At 52.5% G+C, this 18,168-nt stretch overlaps 1 protein-coding gene across 1 annotated transcript in view; it reads left to right on the top strand.

Moving 5' to 3' along the window:
* LOC139055817 (uncharacterized) overlaps nucleotides 1–18,168 on the top strand; it is a 122,693-nt gene that overhangs the window by 13,997 nt on the left and 90,528 nt on the right. The window contains exons 2-3 of the mRNA XM_070533362.1: nucleotides 12,392–12,492; nucleotides 16,549–17,374. Coding sequence (XP_070389463.1) covers nucleotides 12,415–12,492; nucleotides 16,549–17,374 — 904 coding nt within the window. The 5' untranslated portion in view covers nucleotides 12,392–12,414. The remainder of the gene's footprint in view (nucleotides 1–12,391; nucleotides 12,493–16,548; nucleotides 17,375–18,168) is intronic.

Below are 18,168 nucleotides of genomic sequence, written 5' to 3' on the forward strand. Positions count from 1 at the left end.
AGCGACGTCGCAGTTGCCACAAAACATCCTTCAAGGCGTTCACAAGATCAAAACAACACAGAATAGGAACGGAAAGAATACCGCCAACAAGCGCCGCTTCTCGAGCAAAGATGGCACTGAAGCGCGACTGTAAACAAACAAAGCCGGCGCAAGGGGCCACGTGATGCCATTAGGCCAATAGCGACGCGGTGTCGGCTTCGGCCAGAGCGCTGGAGGAGGAGGCGGCATTCTTCAAAGCGTGGCACTACTTTACGAAGTTTAAGGGGCTTTATCCCCCGCTCCGCGAGCGACCCGGCCACACCGGCGCGAGCGCTATACGTTGCGTTGGGCCTGTATTTCCTTGAAATGCGCGGTTAACTGGCCTTCCTCTTCTGGTATTCTACTTTGGGGATGTAAAGTGTCCTTTATTTACACAAGAACATTTCACCTCTTTTAAACAAAGCGTCGAAATCAGTATACGAGGGCCTAGCGCGACGTGGCGTTGATGGCATGCACATGCATTTAATAAAACACTGCCTTTTATTTCGCATTGCAGGCTTCGTACTAACTCTGCCAGTTATTAGATATTGCCGAACATTACCATGTGCAAGGAAAAGACCCATACCAATGCCGAAGAGATACACGGGCGCACCGCCACGGATGTTAGCGTGATATTACGATAACATGAATTATATCCATACTCGCCCCGCAAAGATCATGAAGACGCTTCACTCCATGAATGTCAAAGCTCTTAGAAATTTATTGAACCATTCTGACAGAAGCACAAGTCCGGTAACAACTGGTTAATGTGGGAGAATAAAGTGAGGGAAAATATGGCACGGCAAAGTAAATTTCAGCGCTCATGCAGTCGCTTCGAACCCCGGGCTCACACAACTTTTGACAATTTTCGCAAGTCCTGGCTCTTTTTGTCTTTCTGGCTTTTCAACTGCCTGCGGTATTGACGCATGCGCAAGCACACGTAGTAGTGGATGAGTTTCGCAAGCATGTCTTCTTTGTGAAGACTGCATGGAAATGTAAACTGGAACTTTTCCAGAACGGCATCAATTGTCCTATTGAACGCATGCCTGTCACTCGCATATTTTTCAAACTTCTGCTCACAGTATTTGAAGAGATCAAAAAGATGCATATTCGGGTGCGTCAGCCTGCCTCTCGTTTTTAAGTTCACCAGGTCGGCTTCAGGCACGTTTGCGATCCCTTTTGTTCCCTCAAGCGCCTCCTTGCAAATCGTACAGGAGGCCTCATTTGCGAGTTTTCTTGAGACAAAGCCAGTGACGTAGTATACAATGCAGTCTACAACGTCTGCGTCGCAGTCGTTTAGCTCAAATATGTCATCACATTCCCAGCTGCCTTCTTCGATCAGCCCATCAAGCTTCTGCTTTAATTCTTGCAGTTTATTTGGCTGCTCCATACCTGAACTCTGGTATATCTCCCTTAAATCAGTAACAACGGCAGCCTGACTGTTATGAGGCGCTGCACAGTTTCCAAACTGCGGAGGTTTTAACAAAGAATACATGCTTAGCATGCGGTATACATGCAAGAATGTGGGAAAGGTCAGATGTTCATTTTGACCTCCTGCCTGTCTGATTATTCCGAAAAAGCATTCTAAGGGGTCCTGGTTCATTTTGGCCGTCAACACGTACTTGAAACCGCAGTCTTTTAGAAGGTAGGTAGAAAGTTGTTGGACAGATTTCAGCGTAACGCGCAAACCTTCGGCAGTCGACTGGGTCAAAAAGAGGTCTTTTGGAATGTCACCGTTCACAACCTGTTGTTCCCATGAGTCGAGCCATTCAGATGCAGTTTGGAGAGTAGTGAAATCTCTGCTTCCTGGTCGAATGCCCTCTGCAGGGTACCGGCGGTTTAGAGCGTCGAACAGGTCGTTCAAAAAAAGTGTAAATTTAGCTGTCGGTTCCGCATCAGCCAACCTTGGCGAACCTCTGCGTGCATAAAACATGATTCCTTTGGCAACAGAATTGCTGAAAAGCTGTGTGGCCAGCTTTACCCTCATCTTCAGCATGTTCGACGGGTTTACATGGTTGTAAGTAAGCTTGGGGCAGACTCGAAGTGCACCAGTGTTCTTGCTGTCGGCAACGAACACAGCGTCGTAGCACGACCATCTAATAAAGTGGCCATCTTTTTTAGAACTTTCTTGTCGTGCAGACGGTTCCTAATGCACTTTTTTCCTTATTTTCTGCTTCTATTTCTTTTCTTTTCTCCCCGCGTGCCCACTCTCACGCTCTTGTCCCCTCTTCTTGAGAATGAAGCTCACAGACGTCGGACTACAGCGCTTGTTACCTCTTGTAATCTCTCTTTAAAACCAGCCGCCAGCGACAACACCCGCACGTGACGTCACTGCACTAACCCTTTAAAACTAACACGCCGAGGATGACGAGGCCGCCTTTGACGAAGATAGGTCCTCCTATCGAAACGTTGGCCAGCCTGTCTGAGGCACTTCATCCCTGTTTACAAACTTTATACCACAATCACCATCGCACAGCCACATATAATAAGTCGATCCGGGCGTTAGATTTGACTAAACGCGCGCGCGAAAGCAGGGACAAGCCGAAGCAGACAAAAACAATCGAATGGCGCGAAGGCGAAAGCGGGAGACCCGGGGAACAGTCAGTAGCGCCCTCTGTTGACCGCCGTGTAAGCAGAATGCTCCGACCTCCTTTCTGCGTAGCGGCGCGCCCTCGCCGTTCCCTCACCTAACCTATTCTTACACCGTGCTCGGAGCATATCACGCCGGGAAGCCCTTCCCTTCAAGTGTCTCTCAGCCCGTTCACGGCTACGCGACGGGAAGGAAGGATGCTCCTCACGCCCGGCCCCTGGAATTGCAAATTACAACTGACTGCGGCTCTCGCAACGAGCGCCATGTACAGTTCAAACGCAACTCTGTACTCGGGCCGCTTCGCCCCTTGATTCAGGACGCCTTCACACATGCCGACTACGACAAGATGCCCTCCTGGGAAGGCGCACGAAGCAAGCGCACCGTTCTAAACAAACGCGCCCTTCCTCCTTCCACACGGATTGACAGCGACCAAACTCTGATTAAAGAGGTCGCTTCAACCGAAACACAACAAGCCCCGACAATCAAGGTCGCCTCCGAAGGGCCCAAGCGACGTCGGCGCATCCGAAATTGGGCGCGGCCGGATCAAGCCCCAGCTCCGAGAGACGCGGCCGCCGAAACGGTCCTCTTCCGACCGAAAGGCAAAACGGCCAACTTCCTCTCCCTGACGAAGGACGCCATTGCCGCCCGGCTATCCAAGATACCTGGCAGCCAACGTGTACGCGCGTCAACCTGCGGGGCAACGTTGTGGCCGTGGACTGCTTTCCGGGTGCCGACTTCACGCCGCTTCTGGCCGTTTCCGCTGTCGGTGGCGTCGAGGTGAAGTCGAAAATCGCGGCGAAAAACACCTGCACCGGTGTCGTTTTCGGCGTTGACCCTGCCCTCGACTGCGACACCATCGTCCAGAACATTGAGAGCGCGGCCCCCGTCGTGGGCTGTTCTCGCAGCGGCCGCAACATCGTGGTGAATCTTCGCCGGGAGCACAGCACCGAGCGAGCTGGCCATATTCAAGCAACCTCGCCCTGTTCGCGCCCGCCGCCCTCGACCTGTGCAGTGCATCAACTGCGGGAGGTATGGCCATGTTACAGCCGCGTGCACTTGGGAGACGCGCTGCCTACGCTGCGGTGGCGCTCACGAGACGGCACAGTGCAATGCTGCTCACCCGAAGTGCTCCGGCGATCGTCATCTCGCCACCGAGCCTCGCTGCCCACGTTGGCAGCATGAGAGAAGGATTGCCGAATACGTGGCCTCCTCTCAGCATCCCGTCAGTCGTCGCGAGGCTGAAAAGGCGGTCAAGGGCGCATCCAGTGTCGCCCCAAAACGGCAACTCGAAGCTCGTCCGAGCGCCGTGACGCAACCGGCCCGCTCGTACAGCCAAGCCCTCACTAGCAAGCCCGCCTCACCACCTCGCGCGCCCCAGCCTACCGAGCCTGTCAACGCGGACTCGCAGAAGGATGTCGTGATTGCTGCCCTTGCTGCCGCGGTCAAGGCTCTGCTCGGTTCCGTTGCAGCCAACTCGCCCGTCCACGACTTGTGCACCGCGGCTTTAGCCGCCCACGAAGCCCTGTCCCATCATGGCTAATCATATTTTGCCTAGGCCGCGCACACTCCAATGGAACGTAGTACGTTCCCTGCGCCGCCGTCCCGCAGAACTGGTGGACGAGCTCTTTCTGAACGAGTATACGACGTTCTCGCCCTGCAAGAGACGCATATTCGCGAGGGAGAGCTCTCCATACCCGGATACCTGTCGCATCACAGTGCCACGAAGTGCGAAATCAGCACGTGTACCGCCCACCCGTGTGTCGACCCGTCTCACGCCACCTGGCCGCTCCCGTGCTTCGCTGTTTATTCCAACTCAGCTGGCAGACGTCGTTGTGCCCACTTCTAGTGTTCAGTGCACCGGAGTGGAATGCGTGGCCGCCACTGTTCGCGTTGCTTCCGTCGACACCACCGTGGCCAGTGTGTACGTGCACCCTCCTCGAAGATGGGATACGCGATTCATAACTCGCCTGTGTAAGCACTTTCACGGCGACCACGTCGTTTGCGGTGACTTTAATTCCCATCACACGTCGTGGGGAAGCAGCCACACGGATGCAAACGGACGCGATCTCCTTGACGCCATTCACGCTGCCGGCCTCCTCCTAATAAACACAGGGGAGCCGACTTTCGCAAGAAAAGGAGTCAAACGCAGCGTGATCGACCTCTCACTCGTCCCCGACCGCTGCCAGTACGACTGGCAACGAAGGCCCGACACTCAGGGATCCGACCATTTTCCCGTCCTACTCGAGCCCCTTCACAACGTGCGCCGACAGGTGAAATCGTATACAGTGTAGTGAACTGGCCCCGCTTTCGCGAACTGTGTGCTGCTGTGCCAGTCGCGTCGGACCTTTTTGCGCACATCGCCGCTTGTGCCGGTCGTGCGTCCGTGACATGTGAGGTGCCTGCCAACACCCCTGTGCCGGACATCAAACAGCTCGACCTGCGCGCTTCCCGTCGAAGAGCTCAGCGAAAGGCTATCCGCACGGATAATCCCGAACATTGGACTGTCTACAATCGGATCGACGCCGTTTGCCGCAGACACTCCAGACGTCGCCGCAACGAAAGTTGGGATAGTCTGTGCGTCAGCCTCGACGAGCCACGAAACCAATCTCGCTGCTGGCGCATTCTCGGCGCCATGTTGCGTCCCAAAGTGCCACGCTGCCCTGTGCTGTCGCTCGCTGTTGCTCGCCACATCACTGCGGCTGAAGCTGCTGAACTGCTGGCGGACAAGTTCCTTGCCCCAGTACGAACTATTCCCCACTCTAATCTTGCGGAATTAGCTCCGCCTGAACACAACAGGTGCGAGCTTTTTGCACCGTTCCGTTTCTTCCCCACTGTAAAATAATTTACACCCTAAAAAGTGAAAAAGGGTGTAAATGTGTCTATAACTCACACCCTTAGGGTGTCCGTTATATAGATAACACCCTATAGGTGTGAGTTATAGACACATTTACACCCTTTTTCACTTTTTAGGGTGTAAATTATTTTACAGTGCCGACGGAACGCATTAGAGAGGAAATTCGTGCTTTGTGCAACGCCGACTTCACCGTCGGAGAGTTGACGCACGTTCTCCAAAGCCGCAAACGCCGCTCTGCACCGGGAAGAGATGGCATAACGCACCAAATGTTACGCAACCTCGACCGCTGGCAGCACCCAAAACTCCTTGGGGAGTATAACAAAGTTTGGCGTGCCGGAGCCTTGCCTCCCTCATGGAAGGAAGCCGTCGTGGTCCTCCTTCTCAAGAGAGGCAAACCCTCACGCCAACTGTCTTCTTACCGGCCCGTGTCACTTACATCCGCCGCTGGAGAAGTTTTCGAGGCCATGGCCCTCCGTCGCCTCCAATGGATTTGTGCCGCACTGGACTTCCTGCCTGCCGAACTCAGTGGCTTTCGACGACAGCGATCGACAGCCGACTGCCTCGCCGACGTCATCGCCACCCTCGAGGACGCCAAGCACCGCGGACATGCAGGGTTCCCTGTTTTATTGGACGTGCAGAGCGCTTTCGACTCCTGGCCGCACGTTTCAATTGCAAACGCCCTTCGCGCAATGTGTGTCACTGGCCGCCTCCTTTCCTATGTTGCCGCTTTTTTTAATGGTCGCACTTTCCGTGTACGAATAGGCGGCACATTAAGTGCGCCCCGTAATGTCACCACCGATGTTCCCCAAGGCAGCGTACTCAGCCCGTCTTTGTTTAATTTGGCTCTCGCTCGCATCAGAGATTTCGTTCCGCGCGCTCTTCCTCATGAAGTCCGCATCGCAGTTTATGCTGATGATATTGCCCTTTTCGCCACCGGACCCACTTCCCGTGGCCGGCAGGTTCGTGAGAGTATTCAATGCGCCCTCAATGCTGTCCAAGGCTTCCTTTCCGGCATAGGCCTCGATCTTTCGCCCTCCAAAACCGAGGCCCTCCTCGTACATCCTCGTCTCAAAGCACGCTTCGAGGTTCCTCGTCTCAGTCTGCGCGGCGTCTCTCTCCCGTGGGCTCGCAGAGTTCGGTACCTTGGCGTCCTAATAGACCACCGTCTGAGCTTCAGGCCGGCTGTGATCGCTCTCCGCAAGAGCGTTGCCAAAGTTGCTAGCGCCGCGCGCTCACTCCTAGCTCGAGGCCGCGGCTGCTCGCCGCAACTTGCTCTCGGAGTGTGTACAATGCGGTCGCCTCCTCGAGAATCCTTTACGGTCTCCCCACGGCTTCTCTGAAACCTACTTTGTGGCGGTCGCTCGACCTGCAGCGCAGGACCGTCATTCGGCGGATTTACGGCCTCCCGCGTTCTCCGCCAATTGGTCCCACTCTGGCTGAAGCCAAAGACTTCCCCCTCTCACTCAGAGCGGAAAAGCGCGCCCTAAACCATGTAGAGCGCCTTCAACGTACGCCGCAGGGGCTCGTAACACGCCTTCACTCCCTCCCCCATTCCGGCATGGGAAGGCGAGCAACGGAATTCCACTCGCTCGTGAAAATGCCCCCCGCCTGTGGCTGGCTACCGCCCCCTCCTTATCGCCACCGCCCGCTTGACATCCGCACGACAGTGCCCGGAGTGAAAAGCAAGCGGGGCACGCCCACTTGCGCGATCCTTCAGGAGGTCGCAGCTACCTTTGATGAGCGACTGTCGGGGAGCGTGCTAGTTTTTACCGACGGCTCGGTTCTTAATGACGGCTCCTCATCTGCTGCATGCGTGATTCCTGAACTCGCGCTGCAAAGGGCGTGCCGCCTCCGCCGCGGCTGCTCTTCAACCCTCGCCGCCCTTAACCTGGCTGCAGATTTCCTTATGGAGCGGCTCCCCCCGTCAGTCGACGTACTCACGGATTCTCGCGCGGCGCTACTCACGCTCGCCAAAGCGGAGAGAGGCCCCCTCATCGCGCAACGACTTTCTTTAAAGTTTAATTACGCGCAAGAAATGGGCTGTGACCTCATTTTCCAATGGGTTGCCTCGCATGTCGGAATCGAGGGTAACGAGCAGGCAGACCACCTCGCCAAAGAGGCTCACTCTCGTGTTACGCCAGTCTACCACTTCGTCTCGCTGTTCGACACTGCACGCCAACTGGTAACAAACGCAGTCAGGTCGCCGCCGGCGAACCTCCCCGGCCGCTACCGAAACTCGGACTTCCTCGCGCCGATAGGGCCCTTTTGCTGCACCTCCGCGTTGGTTGTTTCAACACAGCAGAGCGTCTCTTCCGCCACTCGGGCACAACTAGTCCTGTTTGCCAGAGCTGCAATGCTGGTGTGAATGAAACTCTGAGCCACATCCTTCTCGATTGCGCGGCATATAGCTCCGCTCGTGAAGACCTGATCGCCGCCTTTCGACGCCTTGGTCTCCCCACAGCCCGTCCAGGGGACTTCCTGTTCCCCAAGGGCTTTAATGGCTTGCTCAAAGGAGCCTTCCCGGCTCTCGTAGAGTTCTTTGAGGCCTCCAACTTATACACGCCGCCTTAGGCCCCGTTTTCGCTTCTTCTTTTATTGTCCCCTTCGCGGACTTACGCTCGGCTTCTTCCATCTTTATCTTTCGACATTCTTTTATTCCCATTACCCTTCCCCGTGCAGTACTGTTGAGGTGACCTCCTAAGCGAGAGACAGTTACGGTACTGTACTTATCTCTTCCTTTCTCATTCCAAAATCACTTACTATACTAAGCGCCTGTCCGCGCGCCCACGCATGCGCAGACGGTGCGGCACGGCTCGTTGAAACGCGGCGTCATCTCGGGGAACAGCTCCTCTGTTATCGCGTGCTTGGGCTGCCTCACGTCGGCACGCCTGGCTACGCAGCTACGGCGCTGTGCCTTGAACTCTCGGTGAAGCCGACTTATATCGTGCAAGAAAGTGCTTCTTCTGTCCTTTTTGTGCTGATTCAACATGTATGAAAACATAACAATTACGATTATGGCGAAGCATTTTGAAACACTGTCAATAACGAAGTGCGAAGTGGCGTCTGCCAGGCCGTCTGTGAGTGAGGCCAGTGAGCGCGCGCTGTCGAGCGTCTTTGTGGATGTAAACCGCCATTGCTTGCGGGGCGCAGCAGGCGCTAGGCGCGCGGCCGCGAGCTTGGGCGCGTACGCTAGCGTACGTGTGGTGTCGGTTTTACGCGCGCAAGCTGAGGAGCGGGGACGTGTGCGCACTCTGGTTGGGGAACGCGGGGGGGGGGGGGGGGGGGAGACGCACGTTCGTAGGCATCTTCTGTTCCAGCTGCGGCGACTAAGCGCGGCCACCCGCTTCCTATCTTGGTGTGAATCGGCGCTGGGTTCGAAGGCTAACCGCCAAGAGATAGCTGATGGCTTCGCGTGTGCTGTCTTCTCGCACGCCTAGTTCGCTTTGAAGCGGGGGCAGCACGAAGGGGAACTCGCTTGCTGCCGCTCTTCATACGCCAGCGTATTGATAGCGAGTGTCTGTCATCGAGTGGATAGGTGTTCGTGTTTGCTTGTGCGCGCGGGACAATGTGCTTGTTGATTTAGTTAGCAAGAGCATGTTTACCGCAGTTAATGCATCTGGGGCGCGATCGGAGCTATTTTGTTCGATACGCGTTCTGTTCAGTTGCTGCAACGTCACAAAGTTGCAGTATGCAAAATTTCTGACAGCGGGGCGGAGAGAGCAGCCAATCAGGAAGCGGTGACCTCCCCGGAAGTTTACTTCCATCGTTTGTCGTCTGCTTGCAGACAGTATACTACAAAGCGAAATGTTTCTACTCTTCTAAGTGAATGAAATCTTCATCTAAAAAATGTATTTTCTTCTCAAGCCCAAACACGTTTTCAAATAGTAGTACGTGTGACTACTGCAACTTATAACTATTAGTTTCTTTGCGTCAGCCCTAGGTCGTGTCGCGCACAGCGAGACGAAAAAAAGAGAAAGAAACGACGGGAAGAGTGGCGCACTTATCAAGAAGCAGCGACATTCTAGTGGCTCGCTGGCACCCATGATGGGGTCGATTTCTCTGTACAATCTACGAATTATTTGTTTCGAGAAACAAAAACGACGCCGGAATAAACTTTGTGCCATTTCTTCAAACGCGTTTCGCACCGCCACCCACTCTCCTCCTTCCTCTAAAAACGCCAGCGCAACAACCTCAGTTACCCGCCGTGGTTGCTCAGTGGCGATGGTGTTAGGCTGCTGAGCACGAGGTCGCAAGATCGAATCCCGGCCACGGCGGCCGCATTTCGATGGGGGCGAAATGCGAAAACACCCGTGTACTTAGATTTAGGTGCACGTTAAAGAACCCCAGGTGGTCGAAATTTCAAGAGTCCTTCACTACGGCGTGCCTCATAATCAGAAAGTGGTTTTGGCACGTGAAACCCCATAATTTAATTTTTTTTAACAACCTAAGTTCGCAACGGAAGCGCCATTTTCTTGAATTAAACTGGGGATTGCATTCTAATGTGCCATGCCGCAGCCGCCTGTTGGATCCAATCCAATCCACCAGACGCGCCACGCGAAGCCGTATGATCGCTCCAAACACGGAGGAAGGAAACTAAGGAGAGGCCCTACCCCCTCCGCGCGCTAGGAGAAAAGTGTGGCGGAAATGACGTAGTAGGTTCTGATTTTTTTGCTGCTTTTTATTTTTTTGCTTTATGGCCACGCCTTTTGGGCCACAATGGCAGTGTTGTTATGGTTTTGAGGGCTCACACGTGTTGCTCTGGTAGGTTTCGTGCCGTGGCAAAGGCGCTGTGTGGGCGGGTTTGCGTTAGTCGCCGTGTCTTGTTGCGCTGTGTTACCTGCACCGTGCTCTGCCGGATGTTGCTGTGGCCATGTGGGACAGGAAGAACTAAAGCTTGTGAAATATGTAACGCTGTGCGCAATGTACCGCGCCACGGCACTGACAACGGACGAAGGAGTATTCGCGGGAAATTTTGCCTCCACTTCAGCGGAATTATGCTAACGTGCCATCGCAGACCGATACCGATGCGTTTCAGAGTCTGTACAGTGAACGCCTTGCAGGTCAGTGATTCCTGCTTTTGACAGCGCATGTTGCATTTGCGGCACGAACGGTGTCACCGGGAAACCTTATAATGAAGAATCATGCGCATATGTATTAGATGATAACTTATACAGTGCGAATAAAATATTTTAGTGTTATCCTATAACTATAGAATTACTATCGCTATGTGAATGCGTGTATCATAAATTCTAGTTTTTCCTCCGATAAAACACGAACCACATAAGGAAATTTACTTACACGTGAAAAGATATGGGCGGTCCACTTTTCGGCGTGCGCGACTTGCATCCTGGCACACAACTAGGCATTGGATGAGCGGATACCTAGGCAAGCGTCCGCACAACTCGTGCGCGGAACGAAAACTGAAAAAAAAAACGGTGCCTTTCGCGCATCGTTCGCTGGGAAAGAAACGCAGAAAAAGCAGTCATGGCCAGTCGACTCTTCATCCGGGACGGCTGCTTTGACTTATATTATGGAACGAATGCTCCTAACCACAAGCTTATCTCACATGTGCGTGCGAGAAGTGCAGGGGAAGTGAAGGTTAGCGGATGCGCTGCAAGAGTATGCAAGGCTCCACAGAACGTACACCTGCGAACACGTCGAACGGCTAGCTATTCCATGCTCCCACGTAGGCCGGGTCCACGCGCGTATTGTTCGGCACCGTGCGCCGGCCAGTCGACTCTTCATCCGGGAAGATGGGAAAGAAGCGGCCGCTTTGACTTATTAAGGAAATAATCCTCCCTACCGCAGGCGTCCCTTATCTGTGCGCGCGCGAAGCGCAGGGAAGGTCAGCGGGTGCGCCGCAAGAGTGAGGAAGGCTCCACAGAGCGTACCTGCGAACACAGCACACGGCTGTTCCATGGTCGCAGGTAGGCCGGTTCCACGCGCGTACTGTTCTGCATTGTGCGCCGGCTATCGCAAAACTTTGGTTCCGTGACGCTTCACTTACCGTGCGAAGAAGGCACCTCAGGCCGCAGTCAATGAACCTAAACGCGGAGTCAGAAATGACATTCTGCCTCCTCGCCGGCGCGCTGTCGAAGTGATGCGCGGCCACCCGAAGTTTGTTCAATAAAGCACGACGATTCCTCAAGCGAGAATGAGTTGGCGTATGAACTGCAGTCAGTCCCCGTTAACGTGACTAAGAATGAAAGCCAGGGAGTTTGAGGGGACATGCGCGTGCGTGCGTGAGTGAACATAAGCAGCAGTGGGTGCCAAAACGTCGCGGTGTCCAGCTCCCACATTGAGTCGTGACGCCATGACACAGTATCCTCCTGGAAACGAAACTGGTGGTCGAAAAGCTGTTATACCCGCCGTGGTTGCTCAGCGGCCGCGGTGTTGGACTGCTGAGCACGAGGTCGCGGGATGGAATCCCGGCCACGGCGGCCGCATTTCGATGGAGGGGGGGGGGGGGGGGGACGAAGAGCGAAAGCACCTGTGTGCTTAGATTCAGGAGCACGTTAAAGAACCCCAGCTGGTCGAAATTTCCGTAGTCCTCCACTACTGTGCGCCTCATAATGAGAAAGCGGTTTTGACTCGTAAAAGCTCATAATAATAAAAAAAAGCTGTTTTACGAATTCATCAACGGCCTTGTGTGTCATGTCGCAATTTTTTTTCTACGGTTTACGTCTCGGATTTTCGCTAAATGCAAGAAATGAATAATTTAAATGATCACGTCAATACCCTTTCAATATCAGTGAAGCATACCCCACCCCTGTGCTTCAAACCGAATGGGCGCGACTCATTCAGCAGTGCATGGCGTGAATGGCAATGTATCCGCGAAGCATGTCACACTTTAGAGTTGCCGTCGGTTTCCGTAACTACAGAGTATACAATTGGTAAACGAGTCTTTCAATGTTTGTTTTCCTACCCAGGTCCTTCCCTTCAGTTGCTAGTCATGTCCGATTGGAGCGACTCCTCTGAGGCGGCCGACAGCGACACTTCAGACGTCCTGCCGCGGTTATCAAGGCCCTGGGTGAGTGCTGTCGTGTACTGAACCTGGCCACTAGGTTCAGTGGACTAGTTCAGCAATGATAGGGACCCTGGGCATCCGGAGCGGTATCTACCGGCATACAGAAAGTAGATTTTTTTTTTCATGCGCGTCGCCATATAGGATGTTGATGTGCTTTGGATCCGGTGGCCATATACTCCTTGGTCTAGCTGTTTCAGTTGTGTTCTTAGAAGTATTATACGCTATGTTGCGTAGGCTGTAGCGCTATCGATGCAGCAGGCATAGATGGTGTTCCATGTCACAATGGCAGCTCCAGATCACAATAAATAAGTTAATACAACGGGCTGAGAAAAATGGCTCTCGCTTGTGTACTTAAAAAAAAAAACTGTTAGTGTTGTTCTCGCAAAAATGTGGATTGTACTTAGACCCGGTTCTTCTAATAGTGAGTGATGTGGCGCTGCCGGTAAAATAAGAATATACATTCATGGGAGTAAGTTCTGACAAAAAATCTAAACATAGTGGCCCATATAAAGACAAGAAAAATTAGGGCAAAGAACGCGGAAATATTGTGAAAGAGTTATAAGCACTGGGGTTCTGACAGAGCGTGCCTCTTACGTTCGGTCGGAACGTAGCATCTTACGTAGATCTTCCGTTAAGCCTCCTGGACTACGGCTGCGTAGCTTATGGCTCAGCCAGACACTCTAACATTTGACGACATAATCCAGTACATAACCTTGTGCTGCGACTGGCAGGTGGTGCTTACAGAGCGTCACCTGTCCATCAAGTTTATACGTTGACTGTAATGAGCCTTTATTACAGAAGCGCCGAGCGTTACTCACTTTTTCCTACGTACTTAGAATTCATCACCGCAGCACATATGGTACTACATCGTGACACAATGCAACTCTAGCTTAGACTACACAAATAAACTGAACATAATTCGGCCCCTTCTCTTACGACACATGGAATACTCTCACTTATGTTTCTCATGAGATCCTAGAGGTTGCTGAAGGGCCACAAAGATTGCCCCCAACGGGGGAATTTCACACAGCTATGTGACTGGATCCTATAGCACATCTGAAGAAAAAAGATCCCACCAGAACAACTGACACAACAGTTCTGAGCTATCCAAGAAAAATATAAAAATTACACGGAATTTTACACTGATGGCTCTAAAGCACAAGAATACGTGGGTGTCAAAAACAAAGAAAAATTGCGAAAATAGCATTCGGACAAATCATTTTGATTCAGTCTACCGCCGAAGCTTATGCGATACGGGCGGCAGCTAAAAAAATTACCACCGACAAGCAGAAGAATGTTATCATGCATACCCATTCGTTAAGTGCACTCAGAGCTCTGAATTCCGCGTCAGAACCCATGCTTGGCGATGGCTTAAACATGGTCTTTAAAGGGACACTAAAGGCAAATACTAAGTCTACGTGGACTGCTTAAATACCAGTTCTGAAACATCGCGACGCTTGTCTCTTTCCAAGAAAATACTTGAAAGTACTTAGTTTACGAGAAAATTGCATCTGACGCGTTCGTATACCTTTATCGCAATTCCAATCTCCCGCCACCCAACCGAGGGAGTGGTGACGCTGCGTACGCCATCACCACCCTAGCGACCCTAATCACCCTTTGCTGCCGTCTGTGGGTGAAGCGGCGCCCGACAGACGGCGGCACCGAGCCGCGACAGAGTGGCAGATTCGGCGCTGCAGCTGCTTTTTGGTCGAGTGGCGTAGAACGTTCGGGCATCCCGCGACATATCACGGTATTGAGTTACCTCGTGCTTGCAATTTGTGCTCGTTTCGCGAACCAGCAAAACAAGAGCAGCATTCCGCGATAACTATTGAAGCGCAAGTGTGGGCGGCGCGGAGTCGAGCGAAAACGAAACCTTTCGACCGCCCGCGTCGGTGTGAAGGGTTATTTAAATGAGTTCTTTTTTCCAAAGGTGAAATAGAACTGGACAAGTAGCATTATAATTTAACCTGATAATACAATAGAAAGATGTTTTGTGCAACGAGCGGTGGAGTACTAGGGACAGAATTTAACTGAGGAGTGATTTCGTCATCGGGCAAGTACTTCAATGCACCGGGGAGGTCTCTAATCATGTCCTGCATTTACCTCTATTTCTCGATAATTAATACCCCTGTCACATGAACGCGGCTAAAGTCCTTTTGACTCCCTTCAACCAAGGGCGTCTTTATCTCGAGGGATATGCGCGCCGTGTCACACGGCAGTCCTTTAGCAAAGGAAGTTTAAGGAAGTTCCTAGCGAAAGGAGCTGGAAGATCTTCCTTGCAGACTGAAGAGAGTACTCTTGTTCGCAGGGTGCTTGAATTTCGAGAAATAGCTCTCATTTTTATTTCACTTTTACCAGCAATTATAACTGTTTCTATTGCATATAATATCCTATTTGAGCACTGCCAGATATTTGAGTTGAGCAGCTACATTCGACTCTCGAACCGGGCGTTCTCGGAATGGCTGCTGCGTTTGCCCTGACTGTTTTGTCTTTAAGATAGATGACATTTTTAAATGCAATGCATAAATAATTTTATTTTGTAAGAAAAGACAAGTAACCAGAACTGTTTAGCAATATATAACGTGTTTCTTTCATGACTGCGTACAAGGTGAGTAGCGCCTAATGGGCCCCTAGCGGCAGCTTTCAAAAGCTCGCTTATAGGCTGTGTGACACGGAGCTAACTCCTTTGAGGTGAAACTTCTTGCGATCCTCGAACACTTAATCTGGGACTGCCCGCTGTATTCTGGCCCCAGGCTAAGGGCCCTTGCTTCGCTCCCAACGGAATGGCGACCAACCTCCCGACAGACCTGGGCGCTAGCGAAACACTGCAGTGCTGCGTCCGCCACCGAGCTCTGGCGGTCACTGTACCAATTCCTGGATGATCCTGAGGCTCCAGCCACTGGGACCAGGCTTCATCTCGAGCGTACCAGCGAAAGCATCACACCCCATGATGCAGATAATTAAGCCCCCCATTGTTTCCCTTACCTTCTCACTCCCGCTACTTCTCAAGCCAATTCACCGCAGCCCTTTAAGGGCAAAAATGTGAATAAAGACGTGTAAACAACTTGCGGTCCTTTAAGGGAAGGAAGTTTGAAGGACATCCGATTTGCCCGTGTGACACGGTATTAGGCTCTGTTCGCGATAATTTTTACACCTTAAAGATTTTCTAGGGCTAATCTATCACTTTAGCTTCACTTATTATTTGCCCTTATTGTCCCTTTAATAACAAATGTGGAAGAACCATATGATTCTACTGGGTCCCAAGCCGTGTTGGGACACCACGCAATGAAGCAGCAGGTAGATGCGCGTCCATGGCAGCGCGCAAAGGCATAACTCGCACAACACTTCCATAGAAATTCAGTATATCTGAGCGATTCGTAAGGCCCTGGCATGAAAATGGCAACAAGAATTTATCTCGTGCGTAAATAACAAGTTACAGGTGACTTCATTCCCTGCTTGACGAGTGGAAATTGTTCAGTATCCAAGAACTGTTCTATTAGGTGATGTTAGGTCGACTTCGAATTGGGCAGGCACATCTAACACAATTTTCTACTTCAAAAAGAAAACCCACCAACTTGCGAGAAGTTACACGAATCGCTTACAGGAAACCACATTATTGTGATATGCCCACATATTGAAACACGCAGGCGGAAACATTTACGCAATTTGCATAACTTGCATATACCTTTCACATCATGCCTGCGACTGGCGGGGCGTGGCATTAGTCGCTTTTGCGCCTTCAAACCCGAATCGACTAACTGTGTCCTTCCTGTTGGCAAAGGACTACTGCAGCTCCCAGAGCGTCCATCCTCTCACCATCGTCGGCACGCAGTCGCGATATCTTCGTCGTCATGCCGTCTGTGTGACGATAGCGTCATCGTCGCGCCCCATCATTTCCATCGTCTTCATTGCAGCCTTGTTGCACCGTCGTCGTCACGCCGTGCCGTGTATACCAATGAGAAAAAAAAATGTTGGTTTGTGCGACCGTTACCGTCATTGGTTTGCTTTTACAATGCTGTTCGATTGTTTCTGCAACATTTTGTTTTTATCTTTACGCAGGATGAGAAGAAAGCCGCCGCAAAGCGCGCGAAGGCTGAACACTCGTCCCCCTGGATGTGGTACTACAACCTGTCCGCGAAAAAGCGGCGCGCCGAGGACGAAAGGATCGCGAAGATATTGGCCCCCAAGGCGGCGGAATATCGCGAAATCGAGAAGTTCGAGCTCACCTACGCCCCGTTCGAGTACCGCACGCGCGGCAGCTCGCTGAGCCCCAACACCCCGCCGCCAAGGGGGCTCCGCGTGCCGGCGAGCAGTACGGTCGCCCCGGCTTCTGCCGGAACGTCAACCAGTAACGAGGGCCTCCCAGAGCCTCCTCGCGAGCCGCCTCGCAAAGCGCAGCCTCACAGGCGAGTCTTGTTTCGACTGGCTGACGGCTCGGTCGTCTCGAGTTCCGACGACGAGGATACGCACGTGTCTCGATGCTCGCTTAAAATGCTAGTCTGCAGCGACGACGACAACGACGTCGGTAGCCCGCCGACGACGTCGGACGGCCGCGTCGACGACATCGCTTCGGGCGCCGACGTCGACGCTAGTGCTACCGGGCTCGCCGCGCAGCTTTCCCAAGTGCGGGAGACGCCTGGCGCGTTGCCTCGCAGCGTCCGGGAGGAGCACTTCGACCGCGCGAGCGGCGACCCGCAGCGCGCCTCCTCCTCCTCGTCACTCACGAGAGCCGACGTCATCGGAAAAAGGAGCAAGAGTATCGAAGGGCAGCGCAGTCTCCTCGAGGAAATTTGCTCCGGGCACCGCAGTTCCAGCGACGAATCGAGCCGGAATCGAAGCTTTCGTCGCACGTCCGTCGTAACGCCGACAGGCCGCAGCGTGGCAGGTGATGCTGTTTGTGTCCTTGTGATTTTTTTCCCTTTTCATTTTGACGTGAAACGACTTTGATTGAATAGATGTTTATTGAACAGATGGCCCAAGCTCTATTGGGGGGAAAAGCAAAAGAACGGGGCTTGGGGGAAACACATTTAAATCTGCTCAAAGGGGTTCGCTTGCTGAAACGAATGTAACGAAGACACGTTATAGCAATGTCGCGTATATCTTTGCAACACGCCTTACCTTGTTATCGTTGTTCAGTGGAGAGCCATTACACAATCGCGCTTGCGCCGGGTGCGTGGATAGCGCCACACATGGCGCAATCGAAGTTGAATTCCTCTCGCTCGTCCGTCAGATGCGTAGCTCGGCAGTGCATACGTTACTCCATCCGAGCGGGAATGGTCGCGTTTGAGGGAGAGCTCGCTATTCCATACTACTGTCAAAATTGATCAACAAGGAGAGAGTAAGGGATATTCGAAATTATAACGTGAGAACAAAGTAAAATAATTGGGCGCAGCATGAAATCATTGAGAAGAAAACTTGGCATAGTACAAGCCAAGATGTATGCACTGAAAGACAAACAGGGTAATATCATCAGCAATCTAGAAGGTATAGTAAAAGCAGCGGTAGAATTCTATACTGACCTGTGCAGTACCCAGACCAGCCACGATAACTCCATTCGAAGAAGAAATGAACAGGTTAGAGTTCAGGACAACATTCATTTAGGCTGGGTGGCGCATACTTCAATTAGGAACAGCACCAACTAAGACGATCATGAGAGGGAGAAGGACACAGGTCAAGCGC

Source organism: Dermacentor albipictus, chromosome 2 (assembly GCF_038994185.2).
Source record: "Dermacentor albipictus isolate Rhodes 1998 colony chromosome 2, USDA_Dalb.pri_finalv2, whole genome shotgun sequence".
Classification (NCBI taxonomy): domain Eukaryota; kingdom Metazoa; phylum Arthropoda; class Arachnida; order Ixodida; family Ixodidae; genus Dermacentor; species Dermacentor albipictus.